A 19964-nucleotide genomic window follows, 5' to 3' on the forward strand; every position below is an offset into this window, starting at 1 on the left:
ATTAGAAAAATTTCTAAAATATTAGAAAATTTTAGAAATTTTAGAATATTTGTTTCTAAAATATTAGAAAATTTTGAAAAAAATATCAATAATAAATTAAATTTTAAAATTTTGAAAAAACAAAAAATTTAGAAGATTAAAATTGAATTTTGAAATATTTAGAAAACCAAAACCAAATATATTAGAAGATTAAAATTGAATTTTGAAAACCAAAAATATATATAATTTAAAAAAAAATATTTAAATTAAATATTTTATTTCTATGTCTATATCTATATCTATAGGTCTCTTTATGAAACTCTCACATCTCTACCTTCTTTTCATACATTGAATGAAACGTGTAAGCAATTAAACACCATTAATAGATTTTTGGTAGCTGTTGAGATAATTGATTTCAACACCTCGTGGATTATTTTCAACCAGTAGTCTTATGTCATCCACTTTGGAAGCACTGTATAAGCACTCTCTTACATTCAATAAATCACCCCAAACAGCCCCTACATTTAATAACACTAGAAAAACTTCATCTCTCTCAAAAAAAAAATAATGGAATTCAGAATAGCAAGAGGAGAAGTTTTTCTAAGAGTTATAGCAATATTGTTGTTGGTATTAACAGCTTTTTTAGTTGTTTTTGATACTCAAACAAAGGTTGTGTTTTTAACTATTGAAAAGAAAGTTACTTATAAAGACGTGGATGTTCTCAAGTAAATCATTTTTCTTTCTCTCTATTTTTTGTTTGTTTTTTTTCTTCTATTTTTTATGTGATAATATATTGTTTTTTTAGGATATTGCTGTATGTTTCATCTTCAGCTGCTGGATATAACATGCTTCAATTATGCAAATACTCTTGTTCTTCAAAAGGATCTTATGAAATGTGCATGGTTTGGATTAGCTTGTTACTAGATCAGGTATAAATTATTATTTTTCTGTTTAATTATTGAGAATGCTTATTATAATATTATAATAATATAACTATATGTATACATTCATATCTAGATTAAATTATGTGTATTGAATTAGGCTCATAAATTCAAATAACTTGCAGGATTATAACTGAAATCTATCATTTATTATAAAAAAAAACCTTTGTATTTGGTGAAAAATATATATATTTTGTCTTTATTTGATCAGGTTTGACTAAGAAATAGTAAAATCTTTTAATAAATAATTTAGGTGGAATTTGAATTTAAATTCAAATTCTCCTAACTAATTATTACTGTTGGAATATTTGAAAATGTTTGTGTAAAAAATTGTTTCATTATGTTTTGAATGGTGATATTTTCAGAAGTGCATGAAATATATAAACAATAAATTAAGGATAAAAGGCCAAAAAATATTTATATGGATTGAACACTATTATTTGTGCAAGAGTTATATTCAAATCGGTTTTACAGATGATTTATATGATTATTAGATCACATTCATATTTGTAAATTATTATGATAAATTTTATTTTTAAACAAATTTATAAACAGATTGCTGTGTACTTAACATTCGCCACAAACACAGCATTATTTGAAGCAGCTATATTTGCATTTACTGGCTCAGAGGCCTTCCAGTGGTTGAAGGTATGCAACAAATTCACCAGATTCTGTGAACAAATTGCAGGGGCCATATTATGTTGCTATGTAGCATCCATTTTAATGGCTATGATATCAATTATCTCAGCATACAAAGTTTTCAGAATGTACTCTCCCAAGAGGTTCTTGCGTTTGAAAGGAAAATGATGCCTAATGGAAAATTTTAAATTGTATATCTGTGAATTTGTGGGCACAGAAAGTAAAAAGGAAATGAAAAAAAAGTGAAAGAGTTATGATAGATATACCTTGCATTGTTTGAATTTATCTCTTTTCCTTGTGTTTTCATTTTTCACTAATGGAAGTCCAAAGTTTTGTACATAAGTAATATTTGCACAGGCAATTTAATGCAGTAATATTATTTTATTTTATTTTCATTTTGTTGTGACAAGGCTCTAACTTTGTAACATCAATTTTTCGGTTTATAGTACATGAGTTTACGATATAGATTTGATCAATTTCATTGATTTGCATCTCTATCATTAGCTTTGATCTTTAAAGTCAACTCCCCCTCCCACTTTGGAGAGTTTAGGTCAATCTCTTTGGTGGGATCCTGGTACAAATTGGTGGTTAAAATGCTAGCCATCATACTTGGATAAGTGATGGACAATCTCATTTCTTCAAATCAATCGATATTTCTTAAGGGGATGATGTTGGTTGATAGTGTGGTGGTTGTTAATGAGGTGATTGATTTGACCAAGAAATCTAAAAGACTCTGCGTTATTCTTAAGGCCGGTTTTGAGAAGGCATATGATTCAGTTAGTTGAAGCTTATTGGATTATATGTTTATTAGATTCGAGTTTAGTGAGAAGTGGGGGTCTTGGATGAGAGCTTGTGTTTTTTGTGGTAATCTTGTGGTGTTGGTAAATGGGTGCCCTAATCAAGAGATCAACATCTAAAGGGGTTTGAAACAAGGGGACCCTCTTGCACACTTCCTTTTTCTTCTAGTGGCTGAAGGCTTTATCGGTCTAGGCATAAGGCCGAAGAAATTGGGCTTTATTCTGGGTTCGGGGTAAGTACAAATGGCACTACGCCAAATAAGGGAAAAGAGGGCGCTTATTTTGGCCTATAACAGCGCTTTTAAGCGCCCTCTAAAGTGGCGCTGGCATAGGTAAAGACAGCGCTTTGTTTTCCTGGAGAAAGCGCTGTCTAAAATGGCCCTTTAAGGGCCACATTCTAGTGCGCTTTCAGAAAAAAGCGCCCTCTGGAGTGGTCCATAAAGGGTCACCTTAGAGGGCGCTTTCTGGATAAAGCGCCCTCTAAAGTTGTCATGTAAAGCCACCTTAGAGGGCGCTTTCTGGATAAAGCGCCCTCTAAAGTTGTCAATGTAAAGCCACCTTAGAGGGCGCTTTCTGGAGAAAGCGCCCTCTAAAGTTATCAATGTAAAGTGTTTAGAGGGCGCTTCCTGCAGAAAGCGCCGTCTAAAGTGTTAGTTATTTTAAAAAAAATTGTTTGAAAAGCCGTGGGTATTTAATTGGGAACCTGTTCGCATGCTGCAAAAGTGTAAAATTCATATTGATTTCATCCTTTAATCCAATGTTATACACCATTAATCCATTGATATATACAACATGAATCCATTTATATACAACATTAATCCTCCATATATACAACATTAATATATGATTCTTTGATCAACAATATACAACAACATATTCATGATTTAGTAAAACTAGTACAACAACAATATACAACATATATACAACAACAACATACAACAACAACATTCCATACATATCTGTACAACAATATACAACCTAGCTATATGATTCTTTGATCAATAATGAATTGACACAATTCATCCTTCATTTCATCCAAATGAGCTCTTGAGTAAGATTTGTATTCGTCAAAGTACTACAATTAAGAGAATAAAACATATTCAAGATTTAGTAACAAATTAGATGAAATATCCGATAATATTAAAATAAACCCTAAGTTATTATTCCATACCATTTTTGGGATGTCTATACGATTCAACGCAATGATATCTCTCATAAATCTCAATACAAAAAATCCGCAATCGACCGAATTGTTTTGCTGAGGACATTACACAGAAAAACAAACAATATATATATAGTTAATTTCTTACAAACACTATTATAAGCAAAAAATAAACACTATTATAATTAAGCAAAAATAAGATACTTAATATATACCTCAACTCTGACCCAGGTAATGTCCTTCCTATTACGATAATTCTTTTTCGATCTAAATTTTAGTATTGCCCTAACAAAATAAAAACGTATATTGAGATCAATCTGACAGACATAATTAAATATACAAATACACACGAATATTTAGGGGAATTTCACTTACGCGTCAACCGTCTTCTTCATACTCGGATATTTACTCCAATCACCCGATAACGAATCCAGATAATACACTATGAGTCTCGAAAGATCCATAGCAACCAACACCCAGTGACCACTGTAAAATAAAACAAAAATTTAGATGAATGAAAATTTCCTACGTAAAAGATATACATAGATTAGAATGAAATTATTAGAAAGAAAATCTAACCCGTTGCCAGAATTAAACGGTAAAAAATACAAACTGGGTGTAGTATTATCGTCGGCCGCCATGAATCTATCGACTAGATCATTCTTTACGGATGTTGGATTTTTCGTTATTAACGTTGCGTTGATACGGGAAGCAGCAATAACATTGAAACGGTTACACAATTCAGTTCCCCGCATCAATGTTACATACATATACCTTAAATAGAAACATAATAAACATTAGACTACTCATTGAAATGTGTAAATAAATTGTTCAACTAAGTAAATTATAGATTGATCGGAGTACCATATGTATGTATGAATGACAGCGATGCCCAATTCGTCGTGTTCAAAAAGTTGTTGCATGTCCTCCTTTGCAATTATTTCGAAATGAGCAATTCCGAAAACACCTTCATCAAAATCTATACTACGAATGGCCCCGTGCATAATATCGGACTCTTCCACCATTTTCTCAAGACGCATCATAATTTGAGATTTTGTCCCGGACGTCGTTGGAATATCCTTACCAGCGCTTTTCAACTTTCGACCGGGAACCTAAAAATTCATATAAAATAAATCATGACTTTTTGTGATGCAACAGAATCGTTGCGTATATAATTAAATGGGTATATATATTTGTACCTCTTTTTGAGATGCAACCGACTCGATGCGTCTTGAAATCCCTTTACCAGCTTTATGTGTGGGTCTTGTAGGAGTCTAACATTACCATGTAATAAGGATTGATTAAATATCATAATTGTAGCTGAATTGAAATGTGAATACTAAATATTCATAATCATTTAGAACATATATACCTCGGCATCTGGGAAAATTAGATCTGACGGCCAACCAACAAAGGATCCGACTGCATCTCGCATCAACGTTGTCTCTGAAGCAACGTCAGGTAATGGTAGAAGGGTGTCCGTATCTAATACAAGGTCAACCGAAACTTTCATATATCCCACCGGGAGGGGATTATGGTGAAGTAATTCACCCGAAGTATTGTGCACTTTTCCCTTGCCAACTATGCGATAAGTTGGTGACGATAGATACAGCTGACAAGGTGAAATGCCCTAAACCAATAATAAATGTTATTGTTAACGTGTATATGTATCAAGTAAAAAAGTGCTATTTTAATTTCATAATAACATATATAATTACCTCGGGAAATTTCGGTTGACAATTGATACTAGCTCGGTCACTAGTATCTTTTGCCTCGGAAGCGCACCTTTCCTCTCTATACCTTGCATTCTCGTTTTGCAGTTGGAGTACTTGTGCCCTTAACTCCGCCAAGGTCTCCATCACCTCTTTGTTGGTAGGATTTTTTGTTTTTGGTTTTTTATAAAATGACGACGGAGTCACACCAAAACCCTTACCCCTCACACGACCGGAATACTCAGGAACATTTAGTACTCGACTAAGTACGCTCCTGCAATCCTGGACCTCGGTTGAAGGTAAGGTTTGGGATAAAGTCTCCTGAAATATTATTAGAGGAGATTAAAAATGAATTATATGTCTAACAAATTTTTTGATATAATTAAAGAAATAATGTTACATATACTTACACATTCGTCATAAACATTTTGGACCGCTTCAACGACAGCCCCATCCTTCCCAACCCGAGCAGCCTTCCATAATACGTGCTCCGGAAGAGATGTTGCGTCACTTTTCTCCTCGGCTAGCTACACATTGAATTAGATTATAAGATCATCAATTATAACATATTGTGACAATGTATAAGCTCATAGCATTTGAATATACTCACAATTCTTTGTTGTAACCGTGCATATCCCGTACGCCCTTTTTTGTACGGATACGCGGGTTTTGATGCCCTTTTCCGATTTTTGTCGCTTACTTCCTGGATAAAAAAGTTTAAGGCATATTAGAACCAAGTAACTTAACAATTGTATAATACCATAATTAATAGACATTACATGGAATTTTTCGTTTCTTCGTTTGGCGACAAAGTTATCCCATTCATCGGCTGAAATAATCTCGGCATACTTCATTGGCCGTTCTGCTTCAACAAATTTTCCTTCCTCATCCTTGAGAAATTTGTTGGACAAAAAGGATCGAAATCCTCGGAGTCTTTTTCCGGCCAATTGAATACAATATTTTTGCCGGCTTTCATCGATGTGAAAGGATCTCTAAAAAACATACACATGGAGTGTGTTATTATAAGTAATATTATAACAATATATGGTCAACAAATAGTCAACAAAAAAAAACATATAACAATATATGGTAAGTACCTGTATCTCGGACCATATTTTTTCTTTGCCAACCTTCAATTCCGGACTTCTCCAATTATCACATGTAATCGGAATATGTTGTCGAACAAGGAAACCAATGTAACTTGCCAACATTGAACCGTTAGGCTCAATTAGTTGGTCTTCAGCACTCCAATGTACTTCAAATTTTACACCCTTGTCTCTTGCACGAATGATTGACTTCATAACAGTCAATCCTCGTTTGATTTCTTTTTCAACATTGTTACGTGATCCATTCGCGTCATGGGTATCGTCTTGGTTAGCCATTTTATCTGTAATATAGAAATGATTCAATAAGACCCAAGTAAGACAATGACCATATTCGTGAAGCTACACAAAAAACACATTCATATACCTTCCATTTCTCTCATGTTACAACAATCTAAACTCTTTTTTTAATCATTATTGAATACAAACTCACACACACCTACTGCATACAAAAGACCAATGCAAACTTATGGTGTTTGGAACATGAACAAACTTGCATCCATAATCATCAAACTTCCAAGCACAAGCTCAAACACACTTCAAATGATATCAGTTTTCAATCAGAAATAAAAAACTCAGTTTGCCCTAAACAACATTAATCAACATAATGCACAAAACGTAAAACTAAGTTTAGAAAATGCCCTAATCAAACACATGAAGAAAGTGAACGGTAACGATGGAGAAGAGAAATACCTTAAAGGTGACGGTAACGATGGAGAAGAGAAATACCTTAAAGGTGACGGTAACGATGGAGAAGAAAGTGAACAGTGACGGTGGACGCAGATAACTCAGTGAACGTGAACGCAGCAGCAGAAAAAGGCGACGGCGACGACGACGGTGAGGGAGGGAGAACGAACGGAGGACGAGAGTAATTGCAGTAGAGAGAAAACCCAGTTACGTAAACGAAATAGCTTGTAGAGAGGGAAAATAAAGAGACATGCAGTATATGTTATAATTTTAATGTTTACTAAAGGGGACCTTAGAGGGCGCTTTTGTAAAAAAAGCGCCCTCTAAAGGGGGCCTAAGAGGGCGCTTCTGAAAGCGCTCTCTAAGGCTTTCCAAAAGCGCCTTCTAAATTGGAAATGTACATGGACTTAGAGAGCGCTTTTTTAAAAGCGCCCTCTAAGGGTAACCTTAGAGGGCACTTTCATTAAAGCGCCCTCTATTGGTGTCCATCCATTTCCTCATTTTTTTTTTGGCTTCACTTTAGAGGGCGCTTTGTTACAAAAGCGCCCTCTAAAGGGGGCCTAAGAGGGCGCTTCTAAAAGCGCTCTCTAAGGCTTTCCATAAGCGCCTTCTAAACTGGAAATGTACATGGACATAGAGAGCGCTTTTTTAAAAGCGCCCTCTAAGGTTACCTTTAGAGGGCGCTTTCAATAAAGCGCCCTCTATTGGTGTCCCTCCATTTCCTCATTATTTTTTCGCTTCACTTTAGAGTGCGCTTCGTTACAAAAGCGCCCTCTAAAGTGCGCTGTCTATTCCAGTAGTATGCTCCTTATTTTTTCTCTTCACTTTAGAGTGCGCTTTTGTAATAAAGCGTCCTCTAAGGGGCGCTGTCTATTCCAGTTTTTGGCGTAGTGTGGGTTGGTGGTGTCTCATTTGCAGCATGCTAACAACACTCTCTTGGTGGTCGATCCTACCATGGAGAATCTTTGGAGCATTAAGGTTATTCTTAGAGGGTTCGAGCAGGCTCTGGGGATTTGAGTGAATTTCTTCAAGAGTAGTATTATACATGTTAATGTGCATTCTTCCTTTCTTTCCTTTGCAAAAATTTCCTACATTGTGAAATTGACTCCCTTCTTTTCAAGTATCATGGTTTTCCAGTGGGGGCTAATTCTCGACTAGTCTCCACTTAAGATCCTTTATTTATCTTGATGAAGAAGAGGTTCAACTCTTGGAAGCATAGATATGTGAGTTTGGGTGGCCGGGTGGTTCTCCTGAACTTTGTGCTTAATGTTATTCCCATCTTTTTCTTGTCTTTTTTTAAGATTTCTGTAAAGGTTCGAAAGAAGCTTGCCTGTTTACGAAGAAGGTTCCTATAAAGGGAGGGGGTGAAAGGTGCTTCAAAGATAGCATGGATTAAGTGGGATTATGTGTGTAAATCTAAGAGCATGGGGGTTAGGAGTGAGGGACATCTAGTTAGTTAATCTTGCCCTTTTGGAAAAGTGGATATGGAGGTTGCTTTCAGGAGACTCTAGTCTCTGGAGGGATATTCTTGGATCTAGATATGAAGCTTCAGTAATCTCCTCATTTTATGTGAGGAGGATTGAGGGTTTTCGTTCTACTTCTTCCTGGTGGAAAAGTGTTTCTCTCATTGGGTCTAAAGAATATAATAGCTCAGATTAGTTTATTGATGGTGTCATTAGGAATGTAGGATCAGATAGTTTTAATTCATTTTGGAAGGATCCTTGGTTAGGGTCTATTCCCTTGAAATCTAATTTCCCTGATCTTTTCTTGAACTCTATCCAGTTTGATGGATTGGTGGGAGAAACTAGATTGATGTTTAACGGGGCCTTAATTTGGGATCTTAGGTGTTAGAGACCTTTCTTTCTTAGAGGGTTACCTGTTGTTGAAGAGCTTCTAGCTCTACTTAGGGAAGTTACGCATCCCTTATATAGAGATAAGTGGATTTGAAAGAATGTGAAAGAGATAATTTTTTCAGTGGCCTCCGCCTACCATGTTCAGAGGGTTAGCTTGATATTTTCTTCATCTCCTTCGCCAGTAGAGAGTCAGATCCTTCCCCTTATCTGGTATAGTTGGGCTCCTTATAAGACCTTTGTTTTCTCTTGGAAACTTTTTAAAGATAGACTTCCATCTAGATAAAATTTGTATAAAAGAGTGGTAATTTTTAATCCCACTAGAATGTCTTGTCCCTTATGTGGGTTTTTTTATTGAGTCGGTCTCCCATCTCTTTCTTACTTGTGAGCTTTTCACATCAGTCTGGTATAGTATATTTAAGTGGTTGGAGTGGCAAGTAGTTATTACTAATGATCCTAAGGTGTTTTTTGAGTATTTTATTTCTTTATGGGGTGAGAATAAGTAAATGGTTGGCATCTTATGATTTAGAATGTTGTAGTCTGGTCTATCTGGAAAGCCTGTAATGAGGTATTTTTAAAGGAGTCACAAAATCAATGAAAAATGTGAAGGGGAAAAGTACTTTTTGGCATGTAAATGGTTTCTGGGTAGATCAAAGGTGAACTTTTGCACCTTCACTGGATGACTTCATAACCATATCATCTTCCTGCACCTATAACGACTCGAGTGTTTGCCTTCGTTCGAAGGTATGCTTTAGGTGTTTTGTTTTTAGTTCTCTTTTTTGGGATATAATATGTTGATAAATGATCTGGTAGCTTGAGATCTAACCTGTTATCAGCGAGGTAGTTTTGTTAGCAGTTTGAGCCTTTACCATTTTGATGTTCATTTCTTTATATTAGTGTATATTTTGTTTGTATTCCTTCTGACACGTCTTGTACTTTGTGTCAACTTTTGTTGTACTTTGGTGATCAATACAGTGGTGCCCCTACCCATGTAGGGATACCACACACACTTTACTTTTTTATCAGTACAATGGTGCCCACCATTTGGCTTGAGTAAAACTAACTTAGGTCATACCTTCTTCTACAATCTCCATATTCACTACCATCCTCGCTCATGTACCCAAACATTCTCAGTCGTGGTTAATAGTACCTTCCCCTACATTGGAAGATACCAGGGGAAGCAGTGACGCCAATGCCATGGCAGAAATGCATGCCATCATGGATGGACTATGCTGTGAGAATCAAACCCTAGAGGAAAATGTCCTCAATATCCGACAACACCAATAAGAGTCCATTCCCTAGAGGAGATGGAAGTGTTGGATTCCCAATAACTCTTAGAAGAAGTATGGGAAACGCTTACTCATGAAGGGTCAAGCCTCCTTATTTGGTAAAGTTCGATAGGTGCAATGACCCTTAGGAACATGTGGCCTCCATCAACACACGGATGTCCATCATCAGAGTTCTTGACGCCCTGAAGTGTAAATTGTTATTTGATACCTTTAAGGATGCAACCTTGTGCTGGTATATGGGTCTGCCTCAAGCTTCCATCACAGTAATCAGGAACTGATGAAGAAACTCGTACACTAGTTCACCGCCAGCCGTCACAGGAAAATGTTTTCCACCAGCTTGTTCAACATACAACATGGTCAATTAGAACCGTTGAGGGAATATCTTGCCCGGTTCAATGATTTTACCATAAGGGTCGTCCCCTAAATCAAGAAATGTTTGTGAGGGAATTTTAGGACAGTATCAAGGTGGGACATTTTAACGAGTCTCTCACCTAAAAGCTAACACTTTCATTAGCAGAAGTGGTCACCAAGGCATAATGTTACATAAAAGGAGAGGATAGAAATACCGAAAAGAAGGCACAAGACGTCAAATAGCGTGTTCCTAACGCTGAAGGCTCAAACCACCATAGGAAGAGTAAGTACACCTCTTCCATCAATGACAAAACAACTTTCAAGAGAGTGGGCAAGGGGGATAAGAGCTTCACACCCTTGAATACTTGTCGTGAACATGTCTGATTTGGGGTTCTTCACCTATACAACATCCTTACACCTCCAACTCCTAAAGCAGACATGATGAGTCCTGAATCAGGCAGATGGTTCAAGTTCCATAGAGTTAAAGGGAATCACACTAAAGAATTTTACCAACTTAAAAAGAAGATCAAAAAGTTGATATATGAAGGACATCTCAAGAAGTATATCAATGGAGATCCTTCTAGTGGATCAGAAAAATACAACTCCCGTAGGCGAGATGACACGGGGAGTCATACGCCTAAAAAGTAAAAAGAGATATCCTCATGCAAGGATAACAAAGTCATACGATATACACTCAACATTGTTGCAAAAGGATTCACTAGAGGCAAGGAGACTAGCTCCTCCCGTAGAAGGTATGCACGCCAAGTTCTAAATATAGAAGAACCCTCTAATAAGGGAGGTGAAAATTATCAAAGGACGCCAGAAGCCAAAAAATCCTTTATGAGAAAGACACATCTAGGATCCACCCTCACAATGATGACCCCATGGTTATTAATGTTAGGTGCGATGAATGGGAGATCAAAATAGTCCTCGTAGATCAAGGAAGCTTTATATATATTCTATGCTGGAATGCGTTTGAGAGGCTCTGCTTCGACCCATATGCCTTAAATCCCTTCAAGGTCTTTCTAGTTGGATTCTCCGAGAAGCAAGTGCAAGTGAAATGTTACATCAAGCTAAATACAACCTTTGGAGAGCATGAGCAAGTCATAGAAATTAAGGTCATGTATTCGGTTATTGATGCCCCATTTTCTTACAGGGAGGTCAATTTTTAATTAGATGGGTGCCGCCTTGTCCACTTTATATTTTTGCTCATTTTATTCCGATGAGGATGGATTATTCGATGGAGAGACTTGCTAAGTTGTACATCGAGAGGATTGTGTGTTTGCATGGTGTTCCGTCGAGCATTGTTTCGGATAGAAATCCGAGGTTCACTTCGAGATTTTGGGAAGGCTTGCAAAGTGCTTTGAGTACGAAGTTGCGTTTGAGTTCGACATATCATCCGCAAACTGATGGTCAAACGGAGAGGACTATTCAGTCACTTGAAGATCTTTTGAGGTCTTATGTTTTGGAACAAGGAGGAAATTGGGATAGTTTCTTGCCTTTGATCGAGTTTACATATAACAACAGTTTCCATTCGAGTATTGGAATGGCACCTTTTAAGGCTCTTTATGGTAGAAGGTGTAGAACTCCTTTATGTTGGTACGAATCGGGAGAGAGTGCTGTGGTTGGACCCGAGTTGATTCAAGAGACTACGGATAAGATTAAGATGATTCAAGAGAAGATGAAGGCTTCTCAGAGTCGTCAAAAGAGTTATCTGAAGGAGAATTGCCATACAAGGCGCAGTGGAATTTAAAAATTTCTCCATTTAGTGACCCTTACGAATGGGCATGATCAGTGATAGAATCGTTACCTCTTGTGGCGATTCAAATCTTTGGTGCAGATCTCTTGTAACGATCAAAACCTTGGATATAAATCCACGGAGCGATCACGAACGTTGAACGATGACAACGTCTCTACTCAGTCCAGACGAACGGGTTCCTTCAATCTCAGTGCTAGCTGGTACGAATGAAGGCTTTGAGTGAGAGAGAAAGGGAAACGAAATTCCAAGTCTTCACTTAAGTTGAGTCTGAGTGATAATGCTTCTACCCAAGGGTTCTATTTATAGAACCACTTGTGTGGGTTTCAAGCTAAAAAGCCCACTTAAGTGTATTTTGGCCCATATCTTATAATATGCCAAAATCACTTAAGTATTTGGTACCTTACCATATTTCGTATTCCACTTAAGTGCACCGTACCTTACGGTGTTCCTTGGTTACTCTATCTCTCATCAATCCGTCCTTTGTGTGTGACCCTGTAGGTTTTCGCGACGTTGGCAATTATATTAAATCACGCATTTAACATAATAAACAGTGAGCGGTATCTAGCAACACATCACTGCTACCCAAGACACGAAAATGTCATGTGATCTGACAAAACCTCCCGTGATAATAATTATGTGTATAATTACTCCTTTGTCCTTATGTCTATATTGAACACAAGGTATAGACTGTGTCATCCTTGTCCAGTTCAATATTGGGCCCATAGACATTTATCTTGTTACGCAGGATGGGCAAATTCCATCTAGGTCACTCATGTCCCTCAGCATGCTTCGTGGAGTACCCATCAACTGTCTTTATGGTTATCCAGTTACGGACAACGTTTGATCAGCAATAAAGCACTTGACTCTACATCTAGGGTCCATAGTGATTTCAGATCGAAGAGTGGTATACACCATTATCACCATGAGAATAACTTATGACACTTTGCATAACTTTCTATATAGTATTCTCATAGCGGGTCAATCCGGTATAAATATTACTCTTAATATTCATACCTATGTTTAAGACTTGATAACTCTTTATCCATGATCCATGAGATGTGATCATCAGTCTACAAACATAATAGCCTTAATGCTTTAATGTTATCCCACTTCACAATAAAGCTCGACTACGGATACTTTAAGAATAGTGTCCTTATGTTTAATGTGATCTCATGATTAAGTCATACTTGATACATTAAACGGACTATCTATTCTAAGGACTTTATTAAACAAACATAATAAAGAAAATGCCTTTTATTATTAATAAATAATTCGATAAAAGTACCAAAAAGTATTGGCCTCTAGGGCTTACACCAACAATCTCCCACTAGCACTAGAGCCAATCAGGCATACCCCTAATGCCCATTGATCTAGTATGGCCATCATGCTTCTGCTGCGCAAGAGGCTTTGTCAGTGGGTCAGCAATATTGTCAAGTGTTGGTACTCTACATATTTTCACATCTCCTCTATCTATTATCTCTCGAATGAGGTGATAACGCCTGAGTATGTGTTTGGATCGTTGGTGAGATCTAGGCTCCTTAGCTTGTGTGATAGCACCATTGTTATCACAATAGAGACCAATGGGATCCACAATGCTAGGAACTATGTCAAGTTCACTAATGAACTTTTTGATCCTAACAGCTTCCTTTGTTGCACTTGAGGCAGCAATATACTCGGCCTTGGTTGTAGAATCAGCAACTGTATCTTGCTTTGAACTTTTCCAGCTCACAGCGCCACCGTTTAAGCAAAACACATAACCAAATTGCGATCTAAAGACATCCTTATCTGTCTGGAAGCTAGCGTCGGTGTATTCAATTACAGCCAACTCTTCCTAACCTCCATATATCAAGAATAAGTCCTTAGTCCTTCTCAAGTACTTAAGGATATTCTTGACAGCTACCCAATGGGCATCACCAGGATCAGATTGGTACCTACTCGTTGCACTTAAAGCATACGAGACATCAGGTCGAGTACATAACATGGCATACATGATAGATCCTATTGCAGATGCATATGGAATCTTATTCATGTGATCCCTTTCTTCCTTAGTTGAAGGGGATTGTGTTTCTGATAGACACAGGCCATGTTGCATAGGTATGAATCCTTTCTTGGAATCATGCATATTAAAGCGTCTCAGCACTTTGTCTATGTACGTACTCTGACTTAGGCCAAGCAATTTTTGTGATCTATCTCTATAGATTCTGATTCCTAATATATAGGCTGCTTCACCTAGGTCCTTCATTGAAAAGCATTTCCCCAACCAAGACTTTACTTGATGCAGGGTAGGGACATCATTTCCAATGAGTAATATGTCATCTACATATAATACCAGGAAAACGATCATGCTCCCACTAACCTTCTTGTAGACACAAGGTTCATCTTCATTCTTGATGAATCCGTATTGTTTTACTGTTTCATCAAAACGAAGATTCCAGCTTCTGGAAGCTTGCTTCAATCCATAGATTGATTTTTGTAGCTTACATATCTTTTGGGCTTCTTCTGGTATGTCAAATCCTTCAGGTTGTGTCATGTACACATCCTCAAGAAGATTCCCATTAAGGAAAGCAATTTTGACATCCATCTGCCATATTTCATAATCATGATATGCAGCGATAGCAAGTAAAATCCTAACAGATTTAAGCATTGCAATTGGTGAAAAGGTTTCATCATAGTCAACCCCATGAATTTGTTTATATCCTTTTGCAACCAGTCTTGCTTTATAGGTATGTACCTTACCATCTATGTCAGTCTTCTTTTTGAAGACCCACTTGCATCCTATAGGTTTGACTCCTACAAAAGGCGCTACCAAGGTCCAAACTTGGTTTGTGTACATGGAATCCATTTCAGATTTCATGGCTTCTAGCCACTTCTCAGACTCGGGACCAGTTATGGCCTCTTGGTAGGTCACAGGCTCATTTTGATCCATGAGTAATACATCACCTTGATCTGTTATGAGATATCCATATCTCTCAGGTAGGTGACGTATCCTGCTTGACCTACGCTGGTCTTGTTCTACTTGAGCAGGTTGCTCTTCCACAACTACTTGTGTTTCCTGCTCAAATTCCTCCATAGGTGTATCGATGCTTTGTGATTCTTGAATTTCTTCAAGCTCTACTTTCCTCCCACTGATTCCTTTGGAAATAAAATCCTTTTCTAGGAAAACTCCAGTTCGAGCAACAAACACTTTGCCCTCTGAAGGATTGTAGAAGTAATACCCTCTTGTTTCTTTAGGATACCCCACAAATAAGCATTTGTCAGATTTGGGCTCAAGCTTAGTTGAAATTTGTCGTTTCACATAAACTTCGCAACCCCAAATCTTCATGTAAGACATATGTGGTTTCTTACCACTCCATATCTCATATGGTGTCTTATCAACCTTTTTGGATGGAACACGGTTAAGTGTGTAAGCTGCTGTCAATAGTGCATGTCCCCAAAAGGAGTTTGGAAGATCGGCGTGACTCATCATGGATCGGACCATGTCTAACAGGGTTCGATTTCTTCTCTCAGATACACCATTCCATTGTGGTGTTCCAGGAGGAGTAAGTTGGTATAGGATCCCACACTCTTTCAGATGGTCATCAAACTCTAGGCTTAAATACTCACCACCTCGATCTGATCGAAGAGTTTTAATATTCTTACCTAGTTGGTTTTGTACTTCATTCTTGAATTCCTTGAACTTTTCAAAGGACTCTGATTTGTGTTTCATTAAATACACATAACCATATCTACTGAAATCATCAGTGAATGTGATGAAGTACTAAAAACCTCCTCTGGCTGGTATGTTCAGTGGTCCACATACATCAGTATGTATGAGGTCCAAAAGATCATTAGCTCTTTCACCTTTTCCTGTGAATGGAGACTTTGTCATCTTTCCAATTAAACAAGATCTGCACGTCTCATATGATTCATAATCAAAAGAGTCCAAGAGTCCATCTTTATGGAGTTTGGAAATGTGTTTCTCATTTATGTGGCCTAATCGACAATGCCAGAGGTAAGTTGGATTTAACTCATTAGGTTTCATCCTTTTAGTATTAATGTTATAAATAGGCATTTCAAGATCAAGGACATATAGTCCATTGTTCATTTGTGCAGTAGCATAGAATATATCATTCAAATAAATTGAGCAACAATTGTTCTTTATTATGAATGAAAAACCAAACTTGTCCAAACAAGAAACGGAAATAATATTCCTGCTAATTGCAGGTACATAATAACAGTTCTCTAACTGAATTATTAAACCACTAGGTAAAGTCAATACATAAGCTCCTACGGCTAAAGCAGCAACCTTTGCTTTATTGCCAACTCGTAGGTCGACTTCATCTTTTGCCAATTTTCTACTCCTTTTTAGTCCCTGCACATTTGTACAAATGTGAGAACCACATCCAGTATCTAATACCCATGATGCAGAAGTGGATAAATTAATTTCAATAACAAAAATACCTGAAGTTGAAGTCTCTACTCCATTCTTCTTGTCTTCCAGGTACTTTGGGCAGTTTCTCTTCCAGTGTCCGGTCTTACCGCAATGGAAGCAGGTGCCTGCTTTTGCTATGCCTCCACTAGGCTTTAAAGTAGCAACGGTGGGTTTGGGTTTGCCAACTTCCTTGCCTTTCCCTTTATCACCTTGCTTAGTGGGCATTTTATTCTGTCTCTTTCCATTTCCGATCATCAGAATGGACTTCCCTTTTGACTTCAGATTCTGCTCGGCAGTTCTTAACATGGTGAGCAGTTCAGGGAGAGATTTGTCCATATCAATCATATTGAAATTTAGGACAAATTGACTGAATCTATCTGGCAACGATTGCAAGATCATATCAGTCGCAAGTTCCTTTTCGAGGGGAAAACCCAATCTCTCAAGGTTTTCCACATACCCAATCATTTTGAGCACATGGGGACCTACAGGGGCTCCCTCAGCTAACTTGCTTTGAAAAAGGGCTTTTGAAACTTCAAACCTCTCATGCCTTGCTTGCTCTTGATAGAGGATCTTCAGGTGTTCGATCATATCGAACGCTGATATGTTCTCATGTTGCTTTTGCAATTCCGAGTTCATGGTAGCTAGCATGAGACAAGCAGTCTCATTGGCATCATCAACATGCTTCTTATAAGCATCTCTTTCTGCCTTAGGTGCAGAACTAGGAGGTTCCTCTTCAGGAACAGGTGTCTCCAAGACATACAACTTTTTATCATGTTTGAGGACAATCCTCAGGTTTCGGTGTCAATCCAGAAAATTTATCCCAGACAATTTTTCTTTGTCAAGGATCGATCGCAAGATGTTGTTAGAGGTGTTTGTTGTCATGGTAATCTACATAAGAATTAATGAAAATATAAGTATCATTGACATATTTAATTAGGCCTTTAATTAAATATGCTCCCACTATTTTACTCAAAACAAATGACCCTCATCATTTGATTCGGAAAATCCCGTTGGAAGATTTTCTAGTGGGTCGAGATCCATGTTTCACTTCGTTCTAAGTCCGCGTAGGCGGATTACACAAAACTAGGTTATTTAGGTAGGAACTCCTTCCAATTGTATCTCATACAACTCTCGAAAATTTCAGTTGGGTGAATAACTCCTTATTCCAATCCATCATATGGATTATTCCCAACTCTTGCTTCTAAACATATATAATCTTATTATAATTTGTTTAGTTAAGTTTGATCCATTGTTTTAACAGTTGGATATTACAATTATCCCATCGCACCTTACTAATACAGAACATGCACCTCGCGTAGGCGAAACCTACATTATCCGATACTAGTCTTGATGAGTGTTAAAACTTGGAAAGCATAAACTTAATGTTTAATTTGAGGGAATTTGCAATTTTTCTGATCTCACTGGCTTATTTATCATATAAATCGCCTCTCACATGCATCAACATACATTCATATGCATCAACATACATACATACATAATGGAACAGTTATGGTCCCTAGCGCAATTGTTCTCCCAAGCCAATGAGAGAACCTAAGCTAACCTAACAACGATCTAAGCTTCTCCAGGCAAGATCTTCAAGGTTGTCCTCCTTTGGCACTAACTTCTTTGCTTTCTTCATGACATTACATTACATAAAAAACTCGTTTTACATACGAGGGAGTGAGATGAGAAAATAATTTACATTGAGAGATTAAAAGAGAGGCACGACACGCAGGTCGTATTTTAAAACCCAAAACAAAACAAAGGAAAACTAAGGCCATAACCGATCACCACAAGACAATAATAAACACTTTATTATTATTATTAATTCCTTTAATTAATTAAAACCAAATTAAATTTCGACGACCGATCACACTACGCAAAGCCGAAATTTTAATGAACAATTCATTTAAAATCGACGTCGTTATTCGCATCAACACTTGATACTTTTTAAAGTACTGAGTTAGCCGAACGGGTGAATTTTGCCTTACTTAACCGGTTAACCATATGCGTTAACCGGTTAACACTGTTTGAAAAACTGTTAGAAAATTCTTTTCTGCCTTGCGTTATCCGGTTAACCAAATGTGTTAACCGGTTAACACTGTTTGAAAATTTCTTGGAAAACTGTATACCGTCTTGCGTTAACCGGTTAACCAAATGCGTTAACCGGTTAACACTGTTTGAAAAACTTAAAATTTTTATTTCGTATTGCGTTAACCGGTTAACCATATGCGTTAACCGGTTAACACTATTCCAAAAAGTGTTTAGAAAGCACAACTCTTGTGCAGTCATAACCCCAATCGCATAACTCTCTGACAACACAACCCTTGTGTCGTCACTAACCCTAATGCACCAATTTCAGACCGTCAAACACATCTCGATTGTTGGTTCAGTATGATTGATCAACACGTCATTGCTTCACCATACTAATGTCAGATCAAGAAGCAAACGACCATTGATCGCTCAAAGGAAAACAACCATTGAGTGTTTGAATGAACGAAACAAGAACACTATATCATATATAATGTATTTTGCATCAGGATTACATATATCATATATATGACTTGATCGATCTCAATTTAATTTTTGATTCATTCTGTTTTAATCGTATTAATACAGAAAATAAACAGTTATCAGATTCATGGTTTCGTAAGTGGCTCTGATACTACTGAAGAAGAATTGCCATACAAGAGGCAGCGGAATTTAAAAATTTCTCCATTTAGTGATCCTTACGAATGGGCATGATCAGTGATAGAATCGTTACCTCTTGTGGTGATTCAAACCTTTGGTGCAGATCTCTTGTAACGATTAAAACCTTGGATACAAATCCACGGAGCGATCACGAACGTTGAACGATGACAACGTCTCTACTCAGTCCATACGAACGGGTTCCTTCAATCTCAGTGCTAGCTGGTACGAATGAAGGCTTTGAGTGAGAGAGAGAGGGAAACGAAATTCCAAGTCTTCACTTGAGTTGAGTCTGAGTGATAATGCTTCTACCCAAGGGTTCTATTTATAGAACCACTTGTGTGGGCTTCAAGCTAAAAAGCCCACTTAAGTGTATTTTGGCCCATATCTTATGATATGCCAAAATCACTTAAGTATTTGGTACCTTACCATATTTCGTATTCCACTTAAGTGCACCGTAAATCTTTTAAGTGGGGGAGAGTTGTAGCAACCCAATTTTAGTAATTATTTCTTATATTATTATTATTATATTTTATTTTATTTATTTGGAGTGTTAAGTAATTAATTGGTTGTTAGGTAGTATAATAATTGATTAT

General features: G+C 37.1%; 1 protein-coding gene across 1 annotated transcript; it reads left to right on the top strand.

Annotated features, from left to right (window-relative positions):
* Positions 1–311: 311 nt before the first annotated feature.
* On the top strand, positions 312–1954 carry LOC127138548 (CASP-like protein 2C1). The gene is made up of 3 exons (XM_051065018.1): positions 312–704; positions 785–908; positions 1476–1954. Exons 1-3 carry the CDS (start codon positions 547–549, stop codon positions 1725–1727), a joined length of 534 nt encoding a protein of 177 aa, XP_050920975.1. The 5' UTR covers positions 312–546; the 3' UTR covers positions 1728–1954.
* The last annotated feature ends 18010 nt before the right edge of the window (positions 1955–19964 follow it).

Source organism: Lathyrus oleraceus, chromosome 4 (genome assembly GCF_024323335.1).
Source record: "Lathyrus oleraceus cultivar Zhongwan6 chromosome 4, CAAS_Psat_ZW6_1.0, whole genome shotgun sequence".
NCBI lineage: Eukaryota > Viridiplantae > Streptophyta > Magnoliopsida > Fabales > Fabaceae > Lathyrus > Lathyrus oleraceus.